We start from the raw sequence: 19739 nt of genomic DNA, 5'->3' as shown, positions 1-19739 counted from the left end.
TTGTTAGGTATATCCATGCTGCTCCTCCACAAAGGGGCATGGCATTAGGGGGAAACCAAACAGACAAATATATGCAGAATAAGGCTGAAGCATGTGCTTTTTTTTTTTTTTTTTTTGTTATTGTTTTTTTGTTTTTTTAAAAAAAATCTTTTTTATTTTTTATTTTTTATTTGTTTTCCCTGAAATACTGTTAAGTACAGCTACTTCCTTTATCTTATGAGCAGTACCAATGAGGCATTAAATACAGATTGCCCTCAAAGTTTAAGTAACATGTACCTAGAAGATTTCTGTCTCTCAAGAAGTCTAGAGTTAAATTAATAATGAAATTCATACAGAGGTATTCCCCTAACTGGAGTTGATGAATGGGAGTTAATAGCTGAGTCCATGACAGCACTCCTCATTCCTGGACATCCCCTGCAGTTAACTCTGTCCTGCTGAGGGCCTTTGGTTTTTCCCTCAACCGTTTTCCTGTAGCGCATTGCTCTACTGCCATTTGTTACTTAGAACTCTTCCTTTCCAAAACAGAAAGGAAACAGTGCACTTTTGTTGTTTATTTCATTTCAGTCTGCTATGGTACATACAAAAGAAAAGGTGGGTTGGTTTTTTTTTTTTGTTTGTTTGTTTCTTTTAGCAAAAAAAAGTTAGCTACTCATTGGTAACTGTTGATAAGGAACAAATATGTTAAATTATGATCCTTCCGGGAGATAAGGAGTGCTTTGATACTTGCTTGGGGGAGCTGGCTTGCCAAAGTGTGGTATTAGCAGACAATAAAGGCAGCTGACATCATATCCCCTTATTTTTGCTGCTGTGATTCAGACAGGAGGTGACACAGTCATGTTTTATTGAGGCAAGGTCATCACTTGCTGGGATGGGACAAAGTCTCCTTGCCAGTTACGGATGGTAAAAAGCATCATTCATGTGCTGTGCTGCACGAGGCCTTTGCTGATGCAGAACACTCCCTTGAATGAAAACCCCCACTGTCTTCTGCTTGCCATTCTGCTGCTGAAAGAATGCGGCATAAAACCAAACCTCATTCTGCTCATGCGGCCAGCAGTGCAGGGTGCATGGATAAAGACCTCAGGAAGAAGACCCACAGCATCCTGCCAAGGCAGGCCCAGCCAGTTGTGTCAGTCAGCCCACAGGGATGGGCCATGCCAAAGCCAAGCCAGGGCCATGGATCTGATGTAGGGGCCAGGCCTGTGGTGCCATTATGGAGTGATGTTTCCATCCGGGTCTGAAATCAGAGCGATTTCAGTGAGATCTGACCACACAACATCTTAGATGGTCATTTCCTTCAATCTGCTGCTGAGGTGTGACGCCTATTTTCCTTGAACGGCCTGCACACCAGCAGTGCTCCTGGGGTTCCTGAGATTTGCTACATTCCTTCATGTTCCTATCTAGAAAGAATAAAGGTACACCTCACCACGAAAGTATAAGAATTTTGTTCCTAACTCAAATTTTAAAACTTCTTCAAACAGATCCAAATGCCTGAGAGCCAGCATTCTCTCAAGAGAAAATACAGGTGGTAGCTGCTGCATCCCTGGAATATAAAAACTATTTCCTCCACTTCCAAAAGCTGAGGGTTTTTTTTTGTTTTGTTTTGTTTTTTTCCTTTTAACATCACAAGATAATGATCAGAACTTATATCTTAGAATAGTCATTTAAAGATGCCGTTTTCTGCCCACCCAGCACTTCCTCGTGGTTTACTTCAGCCCCGGATGAAGGCAGATCCTAGGAAACAGGTCCTTAAACATTTTCAAAGTCCAGCTTTGTTACATAAGAATGCCTGTAGTGTCATCACATTTGCCTTAAGCCTGGGTGCTGCTGTCAGTCGGAGGCATTTCCCTCCGATAACACGGAGATCTTGTTTTCCAATCCTTTGTACATCTGATCCAAACACCGGATGACTGTGCAAGCTGCAGATCCAGTCTGATTGCCTCATCCTTGTGATCGAAAGCATGTGACGGCTGCCGGAGCAAAGTGATGTTTCAAAGGCTCATCCCTTAAGCCTATAATCACCCATTCCTCTTGATGATGCGGGGACCTCTTTAAATGCACTTAAATACATTTCTGCTCATTTCGCGATTTGCCCCATCCTTGTAACACGCTTTAAGAGCGTAAAAAATACTCAGTCACCGCTTTTGTTCACATTTCTTTCCCGCAGTCGTGTTCGCAAACAGCCACGCGGGCTTCATCCCGAGCGGCCGCAGGAACCTTCCCTGCACACCCCCTCTAACGGGGCTCAGAGTGGCGAATGGCCCCACCACCCCACCACCCCGCCCACGTGAGCGGAGACCCCCCCCCAAGGGCGGTGTCGCACCCACCCGCCCCTCCCCTCTCCTGCCGGGGGCAGAGCCAAGCGGGGCTCACGTGACCTGCCCGCCCCCCGCCTCTCCGCCATGTTGTTTCTCCCTTCCCTCGGCGCCCGGTGGCGGCTTCTATTCGCGGGCAGGTTAGCGGCCGTCTGGCGGGCGCGGAGGGACTCCGTGTATCTGAGGGGGAGGCGCGACGGGGCTGGTGTTCGTGTGCGGGGGCTCGCTGTGCGGAGGGATCCGCGATCCTGCCACGGCAGTCTTGGGGTGCAGGGGGTCTCGCCGTTACCTTTCTACCCGTCCGCCTACGGCCGTGCGCTGGTGAGCCCCGGGCGGAGGGGGCGGCGGGTTGTGCCCGGCGGCGCTGGGTGAAGGCCCGGCTCGGTGCGGGCCGGGTGGCGTGAGCGGGATCCCGTGACTGCGGGCGCCTCGTCTGGGAAATGGCCCAGCGGGGCTGAGCGTCCCGCACCGACGCGGCCGCTGTTATCGTTGGTCTCCCGTTTATCGGCGTGGGGCGGTTGCGTGTGATGGGCTTCTAGGGGGATTTTCTTGTGTGCCTGCTTTGTTTTGGTAGCAGCTTATGAAGTAGTTGGCTGTAATGGCAGACTGGGGGAGGAATTGTTCAGCGTGGATGCAAAATCCGTTTCTGTCACTTTTTATCTCTAAAGAAACCTAGTACAGCTACCCTAAAGGTCATCTAGGGGTGTTAAAGCTCAGTGGTCTTTAAGGTCCCTTCCAGCCTGAGCCATTCTATTGGTTCTATGGGACTAAAAGTTTACTTCTTTTAAGTTATTGTTCTCCTTAGTGCTCCCCAGCACAAGCAGTCTGGATTGGTATGGTGCAGCCTGCTTACTTTCTTGCGGATGGGCTTTGCTCGCCCGTTGGAAGAGCATGAACTCACAGTGTAGCCTGGGCTGACAGGGGCAGCTATTGCTAAGGATCTCTGAAGGAACAGGGAGACTTATGTGCTGGAGAGAGTAGCACGGATAAGCAGCAGTAATTAGCTGCTTGGTAAGTTACAGAGAGGGAGCAGTAACAGAATTGGGTTGCAAGGAGAGTCAATGTGATCTTGTGAACTCCTGGAGATACTGGACCAACTTATTCTTGAGGTTGCTTTATAGTTGGCTTGAAGTCAGTAATGCTATTATGACATGGTACTTAAATTAGGAGATGCTTACTTGTGAGCTTCTGAGAATATATATATATATATATATTTTTCCTTTTTCTGAATTTAATTAGAGTTGTCGAGTTTGGTCCTTCTGCCTGGAAGTGAGGAATGAGGTGGAAGGTGAAGGCTGTATCTATATGGGGCATTTCTCCTGACAAGTTTTTCTGATCCACTTTGCAGTTAGATGTAAGTTATAGTAACTTAAGCAATTCTGGCAGTAGGCCTGGGATGCTTGCATGATCCAAGGGTTATGCATGCTGAAGGATTCCTGTTCTCGGCTGCTGCCTCTTCCATTGTCTTGTGTCATTCCAGGCAACTGCTGAACTGCACAGGAGTTACAAGTAACCTTACAAAGAAACCAAAGAAACACGGAAGACAACTTTCGGGGCATGCAAATGAGTAGCAACAGCTTGATGTCAATCCATTTTACATTGTGTTTATGTTACTGAGTATTAGGAATAATCTTCAGTGTTATTCTGATGTTAGATAAACTGTGTCCACGCTGCTGATGACTAAAGACAGTTTTCGGATAACTTGTCATCAAGTTATCTATCTGACAGAAAACTTAGCTGCCATCACATTGCAGTAGTGCAGTCGTAGATGAAGGAAGGGTGATTGGGATCTCAGCAAGTCAGGCCATGTGACTGGAGGGCTGCCTGCTTTGCAGAGAATTGGGCTGCTGTCAAGTGCCCCACTGTAAAGGGTATTTCTGAGCCACAGCTTTTACATGGATGTTTTTTGGAGGGGAAGGTCAGTTTGAAGACTGTTGTGGTCAAAACTGCGGTGCATTAAGAAGTGCACAGCTTGGAAGATCTTGACTTAATCTCTGTTCCTCTCTGAATTTGAAAGCAAAATATTTCAAGGTGAGGCAGTCTTGTGGCCCTTTACCCACTGGAGAACTGTTCTTACGCTGCTTTATGACCTGGAGTGTGAATGAAGCAGTGTCCTGCTTGTACCTGGACAAGGATTCTTTACCTAAATGAGGGAAAAAGGAGTAAATTTGTTTCTTGCTTTCTTTTCACCTTTCTGGAAACTTTCAGATCTGCATTAGGTGATAAAACTGCTGGAGGGTTAAGACAAAGAGCAAGTGTTAACCCAGTTTTCAACGCTTCATTCTTGACCCTGCCCCTGACATTGCAGCTTTGCAAGTTTTTGTGATTGATTTGTTTTTATGTTCCAGATGTTTTGCAGAAAAACAATTATCAGTATTTAATGAGCCATTGTAACTAAAGCAGGAGAGGGGTTTTCTTTCTATGTTAGTGTGATAAATATTGCCAAACACTTTAAGAAAAAAACGATGGATGGGGGAGTAAGTGCCTATTGTTATTGCAAGGCAGGTATTTTTGTCTGACAAAGTATTGAAGTGTTCTCTTTTTAAAACAGCAAGGATTACTGGTTTAAAATAAAAGAAGATGGCTTAGCAAAGGTGATTCTGAATGGTCTTCAGAGCTGAAATGGTTGTGTATGTGTAAAGCTGAGGTTAAGAGATTATGAAATACTGTCAGTGTGACTGTTACATCAGTTAGGAAGGCGCTAATTTTGCCTGTCAGTAACTGAGACAGCATTTTGCCTTAGATGTTTATCAAAGATGACTTTTCTTCTCTCGGAAGACTTGGCTGAAAGTCTATGAAGCTCTAAATAAGCATGATCAGGTGGAAGAAACTTGAGTGCTGTTGGCCAGAATTTTACTTCAGCATTTAAATTCTTTCAGTTTTTGACACTATTTGGTATATACAAATCCTTCTCAATCAGTTAACCTAGTATAGTCTTTTTATTATAAAAATAAGCTTCAGTGTTGCTGTTAAGATTTTCTAGATCCAAACCAATGACTTTTCTTTGAGTGTAGCCTCCACAACAAAGTGCTCAAAGAGGTAATTACACTCAAAAATAAAAGGCAGTGAAGAAGTTGTTACCATGGAATTAAGTAAATCAAGATAAAACACCATTGCTTTCTCTAATGCACATAAGCTCTGAAGGGCTGGAAATTGAGGACTTTCTGTAATGCAAACAGCTTTCGTTTTATGAAATAGCTGGTAATGTTCTATCTTGCCAGCAAGTGTTTGGACTGCCAGTGAAAATCTTTCAAATTCAGTTTAACAGGGGGATTCTAGGAGGGGAATAACTAAATTACTTCTAAAAGAAGTGCAATTTAGTAGAAATGACTAAATTACTTCTAAAAGAAGTGACATTTAGTAGAAATGGTTCCCTGCTTTAACAATAATGAAGTCAGTGGTCTAAGAGCTTATGACCTTATGAATTGGAGGAGGAAATTCAGAAATGGTTACCAGAACGTGTTACAGTAGGGCTGCTTTTAATTTGTTTGTTTCGGACTTCTTGTTTGGCACCAAGTACTGAAATAACATGGAAAAATAGGGGGCAGATCTGCTCATAAACTGCTCTGTGTACCAGGCTGAGACTGCTTGTACATTACAATAATTGTGTAGCACAGTAAGTTGAAGTTACTGGAACAAACACCTATTTGTAATTCTGTGGTGTCTTGCAGTTCCTGACGTTGGTTAAAATAATCAGATGCACATTGGAAACTTAAGTTTTTTGTTTTGTTTTCAGATGCTGAACGATGATTTAAACTGAACGGCTAAGGTAAGAAATCTTCGGGAACATCATATCAGATACTGACTCTTCCAAAAGCATTGCCAAAGATGTGTAAGTTCAAAGTACATTAATAGGAGAAATAACATTAATTCTCCACACCTCTGGAGGATTGTGGGTTTTTTTTGTTGGAGTGTTAGGGGCTTGTTTTTTTTTCTTTCCAAGTAACAACAAAACAACAGGACAATTTAAAGCTATTTAAAAAATCTTACTTCATTTAAGGTGTTCAAGTGAAAGAAATGCAGCAGCGTGCTGTACTGAAAACTGCCATCCAGCTTCTGCAGATGCTGTAAATTGTGTAGTCGGTCAGTAGGGTTACATAGTAGTCCCTTACAGCCAGTAAAGTCTTGGAAACAAAATTGCTTTTTAATGTCTTTAACTATGTTTCTTTGGAGGTTCAAGCTCTCTTGTAATCCCAAATAACTGTGAAGGTATCTTTTTGTTGCTGTTGTTCAGACTGGAAAGTTTTCAGAAACATAAACTGTTAGTGTGTTGTTTCTGGAAAATAAATTGAAGGCAACATCATGTGGAGGTGCTTGCCTGTTGGTTCTGGGGAAGCTATTTCTGCAGCCTCGGTGTAGAATTAGCCGTATATTAATTGTGAAGTGTCCCCTTCAGTGAAGTGGAAAAATGGGGAAACATTCAGTACCCTCTGTTCTCATGAATGCATTATTTATTAAGAACTTGTTACTGTATAATAGAGTAGTTCAAATAACTTATTTGTTAGGTAATAGTAGGAACCGGGGAGATTAGGGAACGCCTGTGGCATTTTAAAGCTTTCAGTGTGAGCCTGGAACTTACCTGCTGGTGGTTGTGTGATTCCAAGAAGGCTTGTTTGTAACATGGTGTATGTTCGTACCTCGAGCTCTGTGAAAGATAACTGAACCATTCTTTTGTAATTGTTAAGCAGTTTTAATATTGCTGTGATACAAACCTGTAAAATGCAGAGGATTCTTAAATATTGTTTTTCACTGTGCAGTGTAAGAATAAATTCACTTCCTCTGAACAGATTTTTAATAGAAGCAAGAACTTCCAAATATGAGGAGGAGTAACTTGCATTGAGGCTTCAGCTGCTCTCAAAACTCTGAAGTATTTCTTATGCTCCACTGTAGATTGTTATACATTCAGAGATGGAGAGCTGAAGATGAAAAAATTCCTGGCATTTCTTGTTTCTAATGCAGGCCTTGATTCTAAGGCAGCACACAGTCATATGACTTTATACCAGCTTGTATCAGGTATTAATTCCATAATTGTGTTTTGTGGGTGATGTATATGCCAGCAATGCTAATTACAACTAGCAAGACCACATTCCTTCCTTCAGAGGAGGAGGCAGACCAGGCTACTTGTGACCTCCTTGCATTTTAAATAGATGCTATTTTCACAAAAGCCTGTTTTGGCTGAGTTTCTTTAAGTTCCTAAGAGTATCAGGTTGGTAGAGAAATGGCAGTTCTCTTCATACCAAAACCTACGTTTGGGTTCCTTGAACTGAAACTTTATCTGCAAGCAATTAAAATAATTTTTAATAGCATTAGGTGACATTAATGTAATGGAGGGTGAACCATGGGCTGGCACAAAATACAGGTGATGTAAGTGCCTCAAATAAATGAATAAAGCCCTTGAACACTAAAATATCACAGTAAAAGATAAAAGCTTAATTGGTGTCACTAATTCATGATCTCTATGCTGGGCAGCCACTTTTCACTAGCACTGCCAAGGTGTCTGACAGTTTTATCATGGAAAGTTGGCATTGTAGACTTGTCCTGAGTAGCTGGCATCTGGAGTACCATTTGGATTAGTAGCAATGAGTTTGCTTTTGTAGACAGTTGTAATAGAAGTATTCCATTTGCTGCAGCTGCTTTATAAGGAGGGAAATAATGAATGTTAGTGTATGAATGCTGTGATGAACGCTAGTCATGGGACTTCACAAGTGCTGTAATTTGGCCTTAATTCATTCTGTAGACCACAGCATTCACTGTGAATCAGTTGCAAATTTATTACTGATTGCAAAAGTCATGCTGCAGTCTGTGGAATAGATGACAGTTGTATTCTTAAGTGGATGTTGTTGTTATGAGTACCTACACTTTGTCTATATTGCATAGCCATCCTGTCTTTGCATGAAGCTTGATGTTGGTGAACTTTTAACACTTTCTAGATACATACAAAACTTTCTGCTCACTACCTTCCCTTCTTAACAGTTTTCTTAACCTTTTACAGGTGTGGGAAACAAGGAAGATCTATTCTCTTAACAATGGCAGCAAAATCATCACTCCTCAAAGTAATACTACTAGGAGATGGTGGAGTTGGGAAGAGTTCCCTTATGAACAGATATGTCACCAACAAGTTTGATGCACAGCTTTTTCATACGATTGGTGTGGAATTCTTAAACAAAGATTTGGAAGTGGATGGACACTTTGTCACTCTGCAGATCTGGGACACAGCAGGTCAGGAACGTTTTAGGAGCCTGCGGACTCCTTTCTACAGAGGTTCTGACTGTTGCTTGCTTACCTTCAGCGTGGATGACTCTCAAAGCTTCCAAAACTTAAGCAACTGGAAGAAAGAGTTCATTTATTACGCAGATGTCAAGGAGCCCGAAAGCTTTCCATTTGTGATATTGGGTAACAAAGTTGATATAAGTGAGAGGCAGGTGTCTACGGAAGAAGCCCAAGACTGGTGCAGGAATAACGGCAATCATCCCTATTTTGAAACCAGTGCAAAAGATGCCACTAATGTTGCAGCAGCCTTTGAAGAAGCTGTTAGAAGAGTTCTAGCCTCTGAAGATAGATCGGATCATTTTATTCAAACGGATACAGTAAACCTCCATCGGAAACCGAAACCTAGTTCATCTTGTTGTTGACTTAACCTTTTTCTTTTTTGCCAAACTACTTTCAACTAGCTTACTCTGTAAGAGGATGGGAAAGATGTAGATAAAATAACAAATGGGTTCTGCTCTAATACTGAAGTTGTGATACTCTGCTGCTTTCCTGGAGGAGCAAAACAGATTTCCATTCACGAGTGACCCATTATTGAATTAGTGACACTTCCTATCAGGAAGGTGTCAAGTAAAAATCTTAATATAAGAATGTAATTTGCCAACTCTAAATGAGAAATACTTTGAATATAATTAAAACTTGAAGTTCTGGAAGCACTACTATGTGGAAACTGTTCTGGAATTCAGATACAAAGAAACTTTTATATGTATATATATATTTTTATGAAATTAGCATTCCATTTTGTTTCACTAGAACTCAGTTTCTTAACAATGCTAGATATTAAACTTTAGTCTCGCTGCATTCCTTTGGATGTGTGTGGAACTTCATCTCTAATGCATTTACTACAAGTTAACATAAATTACCTTCAAGTTTTCTGTAATTGCTATAATTTGTGTAGGTTTTTAAGTAGGAAATAAATTTCCTACCTATTTAATGTTCATCTTCCTTTTGTTTACTATTCTAATGCCATATGAATTTTTCCAGCAGTTCAATGCAAAATGTGATTTATTTTTTTAATGTCTTCCCCTTATGTCCCATTCTGGCATGTTTCTGATCAATAGGGTAAAAAAAAAAAAATCTGGATAAACAAAGTATTTTTCATAACTGAAAATGGATACATGTACTTTATTTGGTCAGCTTTAGTAACTCTTGGTAATTTACCATTATGTGGATCTCCTCAAGAAAGCTTTTAGTATACAGCCTTAAAGTTCTGACCTTATTGTTCTTGTTCACCTGAGCTATGAATGTGTTTGTGATCTCTGTACTGTGAAACTAAGGATTTGCAATACATAGGGAACTCAGGAAGCTCTTGACTTAGCAGGTAGTGACAGCTTTCCAGTCTAGTACAAGTAGGTACCTATAACTAATGTTTGAGCCAAATTTGATGCTTATTTAATATGCCATCGTAGGGTAGAGACTTAAACTTTGGGATTACTGAACTCATTAACTGACAGTGAGCAGAAACAAGTTCCATGTTCAATTGATCATCTTTCTACAGTGTTGCAGATGAAGCCACAGGATGTGCATTTGAAGCTCTCCACTGCTGTCCCATGGTAGAATACTTGTATGAGAAGTTCTTGAAAGCTGTCTCTCAAGAGTGCTCAATATCCTTTTAATAACAAACCTGATAATGCACTATTGCTTCAATGTGTAACCTGACTACAAGCATGCCTGTTAGCGTACACATTGTAGAGCTCAGAAGGAAATCAGAGGCCTATAGGACAGGCCGTGTTTCTCACTAAATTATGCAGACTCTGCTTTCTGTACTGCAACCTTTTTGTTGTAATAGAGAAGCTTTTCTAGATAGTACAGTAACAGCAGGAGTCTTAACGTGTTTGCTTTGTACCAGATGTTATTTAGAAGTAAAGCTTGCAAAACAAACTTCTTGTTGCTCTTATATGCTTTCCTCAACGTTTTCTATGCTCATTTGAACCTGTTCATAACCATGTTTACTCCACAGATCTGCTGCTCCTGCTGCAAGGTGATATTTTGACAAATTTTGCATTCAAAGTCCTGTACATACAGTGACAGAGTTGTGTTTTAAGTTTCAGTCACTGAACTGCTAAATACAGGCTGACCTGCTGCTTGTGTGATATTCAGATTTATAGTGAGTGAAGGAAAGATGTGAGGAAAGAAAGAAGGTAAGCTAGATTGAACCTTAATTTCCTTGAACCTTAACTTTTGCAGAAGTGAGACTAAAATAAAATAGATGAAATTACCTCTTGAGTATTATAATTAAAACTTTAATAATAAAATCTATAAAAGGACATAAGGATGAAAACCAGGTGTAGTAGTTTTTCTTGTGCTTAATAGCCAATTTCTATTTTCTCTTGTTTCTCCTACCATTTCTATGTAATGCCATGATTACCCAGCCTCCTTATGAGAAGCAGGTTTAAACACCATTTAATACAGCAAGTGTAGTGTGCTGTGAGAACTGCTCTACCACAACTGTGCACTAATTACAAAAGTGGTAAAAGAAGTTTACTTGCTGTAGTGAATAAGACTGCAGCCTATGTAGAAGTTGGCTTTGGTGCAAGGGAGACTGCCAAGTACTTGGAAGAAGTGGCAGCTGTAGGACAAGCAGATATGGATTGTACCAAAATAAACATCTTCATCATACTCAGCAACACATACACGTTTTTGTGAAGGCTTAACATTTCCCTTTCATTATGAAGGTGGGCAGTTGTGGTACATGTTTCAATTCACTGACTCATTTCAGATTAAGTATTAGGGGATCCTGTTAGTAACGTTTTGGCCACTGTATAAGAAAGAATGCTTTGCTTCAAGGGTGTTTGTTCATTTCATGTATGTGTCTAAAAAAATTTATGTGAGATTACATGACACTGTCAAAATGTTGTATGATGCAGGTGTTATTAAACAGTACTGCCAAGACAAGTATTCCCACCTTCACTTAATGTCCTGCCAGTAGCCTTGCCCCACTTATCTGCTCTTCTCTTAAAGTCATTTAAAGTACAGTCAACACACATCCATGCTGCATCAGTCCTCCTTTTATTTAAGGTAAATATCACATTCTATATTGCACAGTGTTGCTTCTCACAGGGAATATTTTACAGTGATGCTTCAGCGTTACGTATAAGTTACAAAGAAATAATAACTGGTTGTACATAAAGTGCCTACATCTGTGGTCCCTTTAGTATACAAACTACACAAGATGTATTTATTTATTTAGAATAGTGTGCCTCTTCCTTTGGAAATTGCTTATCAGACACGTTCTGCAGAAATGAAACATTTCACAAAAGATTGTGACTAACTAATTGTGAAACCACGAAAGATTGTGAAACCAGCCAAAATAGTAGGTATATATATGCTGAATGACCCCTTTAAAAATCAGTAGTTAAAAATGAAGTTTTGCAAAAAAAAAAAAAAAAGGAAAAAAAAGTACATAACCACATTTTAGAATGAGACAGTAGCCAAAGAGGCCCAGCAAAGTCTTTCTGAAATCTTACTGGAGGTTCAAAGATCCCAGTAGAAATAAATACCCTTTCAAAAGGAGTATTTCAGCACTTGCAGAGATAATAGAAAGATGGGGATTTAAACACCTAAGTTTAGTTGTTGGGTTTTTTTGTTTTTTTTTTTTTTCCATGTGTGAATTAGATTTGAAGTCAGTGCAGACAGCTGTTGTGATCTGCTCTGTGCATTTCATTCATGCAACACTGCAGCTCTAAGCACCTGTTGTGCTAAACATGAGACATTTACAACCTTAAGCTTAAAAAACAAACCTTGGAAGTTTTTTTTTTAAAGTAAAACTTGCCAAAAACTTGCCAAAAAGTGCTGAAGACAAAGCCTTGCAGTTTTTTTTTTTTTTTTTTTTTTTTTTAATTTAGGGCTTCATAATACATCTATTATGTTGAAGTTTAATATATGCCTTATTTAATACTATGAAGAGTCCAGTTAGCCTGCAGAGTACATTCTCTAGGAAAAGACTAAGTTAGAAGAGTTCACAACAGATTTATCCACCTAGGCCAATAAAATAAAAAATACCCTTTTGCTCATATTAAATCAACTCACAAGAGATTCAGAAGCCTTCAGTGTTTAGATCAGATGTCCTCCCACCCTCTGTAAGAGAGTTACATTTCGCACATGCGCTGACATACCTCACTTTGTACCTATTCAGCCCAGACACTGTTACACTTAGTTTTTGTAAGACAAATTCCTTAAGGTACATTTTTTAACCAGAGAACTTGGCTGTTTTATCTGTATCAACAAGAAAAGCTACTTCAGCATCCAATTTGTCAATCTTCAGGAAGATGGATATCCAGCATGCTGAGAACTACCCAGAACTACAGTTCAAATCAGGGAAGCATGGAAAAGGACTCACTCAGGAAAGTTATTTATTCAGCTCAAAAGGTGCTTCTTCCCAAGAAACTGCACTTTCCTTTCGAAGGCACTGGATCGAATTGGTGAATTGAGTTCATAAAACGGGTTCATTGCAAACTGTGGAAAGAAAAAAAATCTCATCAATAAGCACAATGCCCAGAAATACGAAATGTTATTTTAAGTGACAACTATTAGCTTTCAGCCTATTTAGTGCCATTGAAAAGCATGGGAAGTCTTCCTAGGAAGTCACTGACTTTGAAGGCTGTTGCATTCTCCCACACACGGGTGCACAGCCATCTCTTAGTAAGAGCTAAGAACAAATCTATCGTGACACTGATGGAAGCCTATTGTAGAAATTAACATCCTTTGAGTCCCCGTAGGAATCTCAGATGGTGTCAGCGCTTGCAACTGCCCCATCTAGTGGCGATCCAGCCGGGCTGTGACAACACACACTGCTGCTTGTTCTGAAGAGAGAAGCGCTTTGAGCAGACTGCTGTGTAACAGTCCTTTGCTTTCATTATCACCATTAATAACACTGCCCAAAATGACTGGACTGAAATGAAAACGAAATCCTGAAGGAGCACAATCTATAGTGAACTAGAAAAATCTATTACATTGTAGAGAAAATGCAGCCTCCTTGTCACATGTTACCAACTCTGGCTGATGTGGTGTGCAGTCAAAAAATACACAGCTGGAAGAGTAACATGGCTAGGATGGTACTTTACAGGTGTTATAGTTGGAAAGACGATCGTGGTGGAAAAGAGGCAATCAAAGAAGAAATGCTCACTCATATCAAAGGATCTAGGCTCACAGTGGAAACTCCAAAAACGAGGGATCTCCAGAAAGAGATCCTTCCCCAGTGGCAGTCAGCCCTTAAATGGGGTCTAGGAGGGGTGGAGCCTGGCTCCAGTCTGGTTCCAGTCACACAAGTGAATTGCTTTCACCACAGCTGACCCAGTCCTTGCCTCCGGTGATCCATCAGTGGTTCAGGCCATCATTCCACAGTTCCCACACACGTGGACAGTAGGGAAACTCTTCCCCTCACAAAGGTACCACCAACAAAACATATATTAATATAGCACATTGAGAGGTACTGCTGTGAAACTTAAAAATGGGAGCTTACCTTTATATACAAGTCATATACATCATTAAAGAAGTTCTTTATTCCATCTTCTTGCCTTATGTCATGAAGCATTATAAATCTCATATGTAAAACAATTAAGGAAAATTTAACTTTCCCAATGAAAGCATATCCCAAAATAAGCACTTGCACCTAATTCTCTATATACCTAAAATTTTTAGCTGTACACTAGAAATAAACAAGCATGTTTAAGGAATTAACTGAAGCAATGATATTTAGAAAGCATTATTTGAAATTCCCATATGTGAAAGCAGAATCACCTTTCTTTGGAAGATCATTATTTTTAAAGCTAGAAAATGTGTAACATCAGGGATATTCTCAGAATCTTTTCCATACATCCCTGAAATTAAAATGTTACTTGCTATGCATAACAAACGTTTCACAATGCGTTCTCTTTGCGACCATCTGCACAGACCATCAAGCCATGACACTGCATTTTCCGTATGTGCACAACTAACATCAAGTACTTTTATCTCTTCTCTTCTTCTAACATTACCAAAGGAATGTAAGCAGACAATCATACAGGCCTGCTCAGAGCCCTTCAAATAAATGTGCTTTCATTCCTTTTTCCTCTACTCCTCATGAACTTCACATTTCATTCAGGTCCTCCAAGAAGAAAAATCCATCTCCAGCTATTTCCAATTTTAAATAACTGCTGTGCCCCCTAACTCACTTCATCCTTCATCTCCACTTCAGGCTGGGAATTCTGACAATAATAATGGTGAACGGCCAGAGAAATCCATTCCAAAGTCATTCCAACTGGTTTATCACTTTCTGACAAAAGGCTCAGTAAATACCCAGAAAGAGAAGAGGAAAGGATATGTCCAGCCGTGACAAAAGCAGAAACAAACCATTCATTAAACTTGTCCACAGTCTTCAGATACATGTTGTTAGAAAGCCACATGTTCTCATCTACTAGGTCAAGAGCAGCATGGGCAATGAACTGGTTGAGATGGCGATGATCATCCTAACACATTTCCAGAAGACAGAGGATAAGTAATTCAGTGAAGGGAGTTAAGTATAAGCAATCATTTGCTCAACCTGGTAAACAACTAGTACACAAGTTACATAAGTTCTATATACTCTTCTTTGCTGTGACGTGTGCCATGCTGTAAAGAAATGAGATCAGTACAGATTGTTATGACACTTGGATTCAAGGGAAGGAAAAGAGCATAAGAAAATGGTCATCATAAAGATAGTCTTGAGAGCAGCAAAACCAATAAAGCTTGCACTTTTAGCTCATGGATGAATTCACCTGTGGATTCTTAGCTTTACCAGTGCAAAATCTCCCCCTACAAACTTATTCCGCAATGGAGGTCCTGGTGAAAGTCTTTTTCTCTGCTCTCCAGTCACCTATTCTTGAGAAATTTTCCCCAAAATACCATGTTTTGGACCATAACCTCTCTGTCAAATTTGCCTGAAATTAAGCAGTCAGCTACTACAGCCTCACCAGTTCCACACCAAGCAACAAACTGAGTAGTGAAGCTTAAGGAGCTAAAGCTTGCACAGGGCTGCACATCCAACCATTTGCTTCAGGAGCCTGTGCACACTCTTACATAGTGTGCCTCAGGAACAGGAGCAAAGGTTCCCAAAACACATCAATATACCAGTATCTACTTGTTCCTCAGTGCACATCAAGTTTAAATCCTTTCTTGGGGGAAAATTTAGGAAAATTCAGTCCCAAAAGCTGAGGCACACAAAACTCTTATCCAAGTGTGGTATTTCTGTCAGCAGCAAGTAGGAAAATATTTTTCCACTATCTGACACATCCTCACACAAAATCTAGTCTGAGTGTCTTATTTCTTATCTTATGCAGTACACCAATATAAAGCATAGGTGACAGCATAAACCTCTGGGCCTGTCCAAAAAAACAGAAATTCACTTGCTTTTAGTCTGAAGCCAGCTTTGTCCTTAATGTAGTATCACAAAAAAGAGACTTGTCCTTTTCCCTCTAGAAACATTACATGTTGAGCAGTCTTATATTTCTCACATGCTCAAACATAGTTGCTGCTACAACACACTTAATGTGAGTGTGACAAATGAAGATGACTTAAGACTATTTCCTGTGGTGAAAAGCATTTGTGAAGAACTGAATAGAGCTTTTCAAATTTGCCCCTTTACCTTACTGGATACCTTACAATAGAGACACTAAGTAGCATTATATAATGAACAGGTGTTATATAAGCAGTAAGAGCAATGAATGAAGGATGAGATGGGCTGCTCCAAAAGTAATGCGTCCTGTTTTATTCTGTTGGCCCACAACAGCAGACATGGAAGATGATGGCATGGCAGTAGGGGCTGAATCTCCCCAACAATATCCCATTACACTTTGCTGCTGTGCAACAGATGGCAGCAGAGGAGCAGTCTGACACAATGGCACCTGACATGGAAGTGTGTGTGAAGGAAAGGAGTGTTAGTGAACTCCTCCATGCTGGAAAAAGCGTGCACCCACTGACCTTCACCGATGCTTGCTGAACGTTTCTGGTGACCAAACAGTGGATGTGAACTCAGAGAGGGGTAGGTAGTGAGTTTTAGCAGTGCTGACAGCAGGGCACCTCCCTTGGTGCTGACTGTTACATGCACGGCATGCAGGCTCTTGCTTATTGCTGGCAAAAATGCACAACTAATGGTGATGACTGTGCTGAAAAAGTCTGTTCTGTAGCTGAGAACTTGCACTATCAGTGTTATTATGCTCTTTGTACTGGTTGTAGTTTCCACAGAAATAGGAGGCATACCTTAGGAGTGGCCTATGTATATATTCGTTCACAGAGCAGCATTAGTTACTTAAGGAAATCATATTTTATGAAGAACAAATACAATCCAGGAAATAAATATTAGAAGACCTAAGTACCCCAGAATTCTACTCCCTGTCACAAAAAGAAAGCATTCAATATGAGGTAATAATACTTTCTACAACATGTTGGCTGTTTCTAACAGTGTGAGAGCACATAGAAGGGGTTATCACAGGACACACCAGGGGTTATCACACCTTGGACTCCGCTTTTCCAGGAGGCAGGAACTCCATCTCAAACACGGGGTTGTCATGATGGCCAACTATCACGAAGTAGAAGCTTCCCGACATTCTTCAAGACAGCGTGCCTGAGGAGAAAAGACAGAGAGAAATAGGTGGTGGGAGGGATACCGCTGGCTGGGGGGGGTGGGGGAGGAAATGGATGCAGACGCCATATAATAGAGAACGGCGGGGTGAGCCACCCGCCGGGAGCGCAGAGTGGCACCTCAGCCTCGCAGGACCCCTCCCGAAGGGGCGGCGGGCAGCGCAGGGCGGACAGTTGGAGCCCTTTCTCCCGCCTCTCGTACCGCGCCCGGCCCCTCACCCCGCGCCGCGGTTCCTCAACGTCAGGCAGCGGCCGCCCGGAAGCGCTGCGCGCTGCCCGCCCCATCCGGTGACGCCGCGCTCGGGCCGGCCGGGAGCCGCCGCGCTGTGCCGCGGGGCGGGATGGCTGAGGGGAAGAGGGAGGCTCTGTCGCAGGATGAGCTCCGGAAGAGGCTCTATCAGACCTTTAAGAACCGAGGCGTGCTGGACACGCTCAAGGTGTGTGTGGTTTGGCGGCGGGCGCTGCCCGTGATTCGCCGTAACGGAGAAAGCGGTGACGTTCTGCGCTGAGTAAATCCCAGAATGATAGAATGTCCCGAATTGGACGGCACCCGTAAGGATCATCTCCGGCCTTTCCCCTTCTCCCCGGACACGGTGGTTTTGCTACGGCCTAATTGAGACCAGCGCTTTTCTTGGTGCTAGGAGCAGGTGTTTGGTAAACACAAGTGGTGCTCTCTGTGGGTTAGTCTCAGGGTGTTGGTCAGGAGGGTTAACTACTGGAAGAAAGCACTAATGAATTATTCTCCTGTTGATTTTCTTTTTTTTTTTTTTTTTCTATCCAGTTCTGCTTATAGTGGGTCAGGTTGCTTCCACATCATCTCCTCCTTCAGGAGAATGTCATAGAATGTGGTGGAGTCCAATAGCGATGCTTTATTCTGCTTGTAGGCTAGATTTGTTATTCGTGGTTCTTCTGGCTCTTACTCATGTACTGAAGGTGTCCTTCAGGCTAAGTAGCTCCTGCTCCTCTTTAGGAGCCTTTAGACAGTAGTTGTGCCTTTCCTCCAGCATTCAGCCTTACAGTGCCGAGCAAGTCAGGGTGTAGCAGATTCATTGCCGGTCATCCCAGCAGTCACCTGCATGAGCATGAAGTCTTTTCCCTGTTCTTAAAGCAAGCTTCTCGCAATTGCATTGAACTTTCCAAATAAAGCTTAGAGCACTATTAATTCTTGCCTGTTTCTTTGGAAGGCTGCATGCATCTTGTTTTGAGGCATGTTACAACTGTAGTAAGTAGGTCGGCAGCCCTGCCTGCAGCAGGAGGGTTGAAGCTTGATGATCCTTGAGGTCTCTTCCAACCCAAGATATTCCATGATTGTAGCACTGGTCGTTGTTGGAAGGATGTCTGCTTTTCCCAAGCATCCCATATGTATAGCAGAATATATGTAACGCCTTAAATGTTGATATCTTGTCTTTCACAAGGCCTCATTTTTGCTGTGCTCAAGCAACTGATTGTATTGCTTATGATGTACTGATCTACTTTTATTTCCAGCTTTATGTCACCAGGATTTTTTTTTAGCTCCTATTTTTATGTCAAATTCAGTAGAGTTAAAAAATAATCAAGATCTGTATTTCAAGAATGCAGCTGATAAAGCCAAGAATCTCGTATTCAGGACAGCTTATTTTCTCCCTCAGTGATTTCCATAGCAAGATTTCAATGCTCAGACCATCTTCCACATCTTGTTTGATTTAACTCGTAGTGATGTGCTAAGTCTATTTTCCTGCTTTAATTTTCCTTGCCTAGAAGATTATTCATTCTATTAAAGATTTTGTAGCTTTTCTGAGCTGAAGAGCTAATATAGTTGAGTTTCTGACTGATTGCTGGAGACACATTTGCATCTTCCAAAGACAACGCTCCCAGCTTTCCCTTGATCTCTTCTGACTGCCTCTGCAGGTCAGAGGCAGGGTGGGTCTGAACCTACAGGCATGCTGAGTGGCCAGGTGCTTCTTATCAATGAGTAGTAGCACAACTGATGTTTGTCTTGCTTTCTCTCAGCAGGGACAGGGATTTAGTCCTGTTTTCCACTCCAGTTGGTCACACAGTGTACAGGAAGTTACTTGTCCCTGTTGTTTTGGAGACACCCTAATCTCTGTCGAAATTAGCTGAAATGAAACAAGTTCAGAAATTAGGAGAAATGGATTTTTTTATCATCTACCTTCACTTTTCTCTGTTGTCAACCTCATTTACACAGCCATGCTGAAGTATCATCAGGGCAGTCTGATGTGATCTAGCAATTGCTTTGCTGAGCATTTCATATTTTATCCCATTTTTGCCAATATAATTTCTTTAATCAATCAACTTCAAAAATGTTGTTGCTGTTGCATAGTTGCTGTTGGGATGGAATCAGCAACTTCTTCACATAGGACTGTCTAGAGGTCTAATGAGTTTTCCAAGTACACTTGAAGCCGAAGAATGTCAGACAGGCTTTGTTTAAGACAATAGATAAGAGAACAAGAAAGCAGTGATCTGAAATTAAAACTGAGGGTACTGGAGTGGAGCTTATGTGTGTTCTTTGACTGAGTACTTCTCAGTCCTACACCTGTTACGTCTTAAGGGAAAGCCTAAGATTGC

At 41.4% G+C, this 19739-nt stretch overlaps 3 protein-coding genes across 7 annotated transcripts in view; 2 read left to right on the top strand and 1 right to left on the bottom strand.

Moving 5' to 3' along the window:
* Positions 1-2365: 2365 nt before the first annotated feature.
* Positions 2366-10860, top strand: RAB9A (RAB9A, member RAS oncogene family). Of its 3 annotated transcripts, none has more exons than XM_042810166.1 (3): positions 2366-2452; positions 6049-6081; positions 8305-10860. In XM_042810166.1, the coding sequence occupies exon 3, from the start codon at positions 8339-8341 to the stop codon at positions 8942-8944; it is 606 nt and encodes a 201-aa protein (XP_042666100.1). In that variant the 5' UTR covers positions 2366-2452; positions 6049-6081; positions 8305-8338; the 3' UTR covers positions 8945-10860. The 3 variants fall into 3 exon arrangements, with proteins under 3 accessions (XP_042666100.1, XP_042666102.1, XP_042666101.1); XM_042810168.1 differs by having other exon boundaries at positions 6049-6144; XM_042810167.1 differs by lacking the exon at positions 2366-2452 and adding an exon at positions 2615-2633.
* Positions 10861-11569: 709 nt separating this feature from the next.
* On the bottom strand, positions 11570-17454 carry TRAPPC2 (trafficking protein particle complex subunit 2). 3 transcript variants are annotated; one of them, XM_042810169.1, is made up of 5 exons: positions 17394-17454; positions 17048-17157; positions 14881-15025; positions 14041-14126; positions 11570-13034 (listed from the first exon to the last, which is right to left on the bottom strand). In XM_042810169.1, exons 2-5 carry the CDS (start codon positions 17138-17140, stop codon positions 12936-12938), a joined length of 423 nt encoding a protein of 140 aa, XP_042666103.1. In that variant the 5' UTR covers positions 17141-17157; positions 17394-17454; the 3' UTR covers positions 11570-12935. The 3 variants fall into 3 exon arrangements, with proteins under 3 accessions (XP_042666103.1, XP_042666106.1, XP_042666105.1); XM_042810172.1 differs by having other exon boundaries at positions 17377-17441; XM_042810171.1 differs by lacking the exon at positions 17394-17454 and adding an exon at positions 17295-17386.
* Positions 17455-17481: 27 nt separating this feature from the next.
* The window catches only part of OFD1 (OFD1 centriole and centriolar satellite protein), a 29757-nt gene continuing 27499 nt past the window's right edge, over positions 17482-19739 (top strand). Inside the window, exon 1 of the mRNA XM_042810428.1 lies at positions 17482-17611. Coding sequence (XP_042666362.1) covers positions 17516-17611 — 96 coding nt within the window. The 5' untranslated portion in view covers positions 17482-17515. The remainder of the gene's footprint in view (positions 17612-19739) is intronic.

The sequence above is a fragment of the Centrocercus urophasianus genome, unplaced genomic scaffold (assembly GCF_019232065.1).
Source record: "Centrocercus urophasianus isolate 14NV4802_14NV808 unplaced genomic scaffold, USGS_Curo_1.0 seq_12, whole genome shotgun sequence".
Lineage (NCBI taxonomy): Eukaryota > Metazoa > Chordata > Aves > Galliformes > Phasianidae > Centrocercus > Centrocercus urophasianus.
Note: the sequence above shows the minus strand (reverse complement) of the source record. Positions and strands in the feature narration are given on the sequence as shown.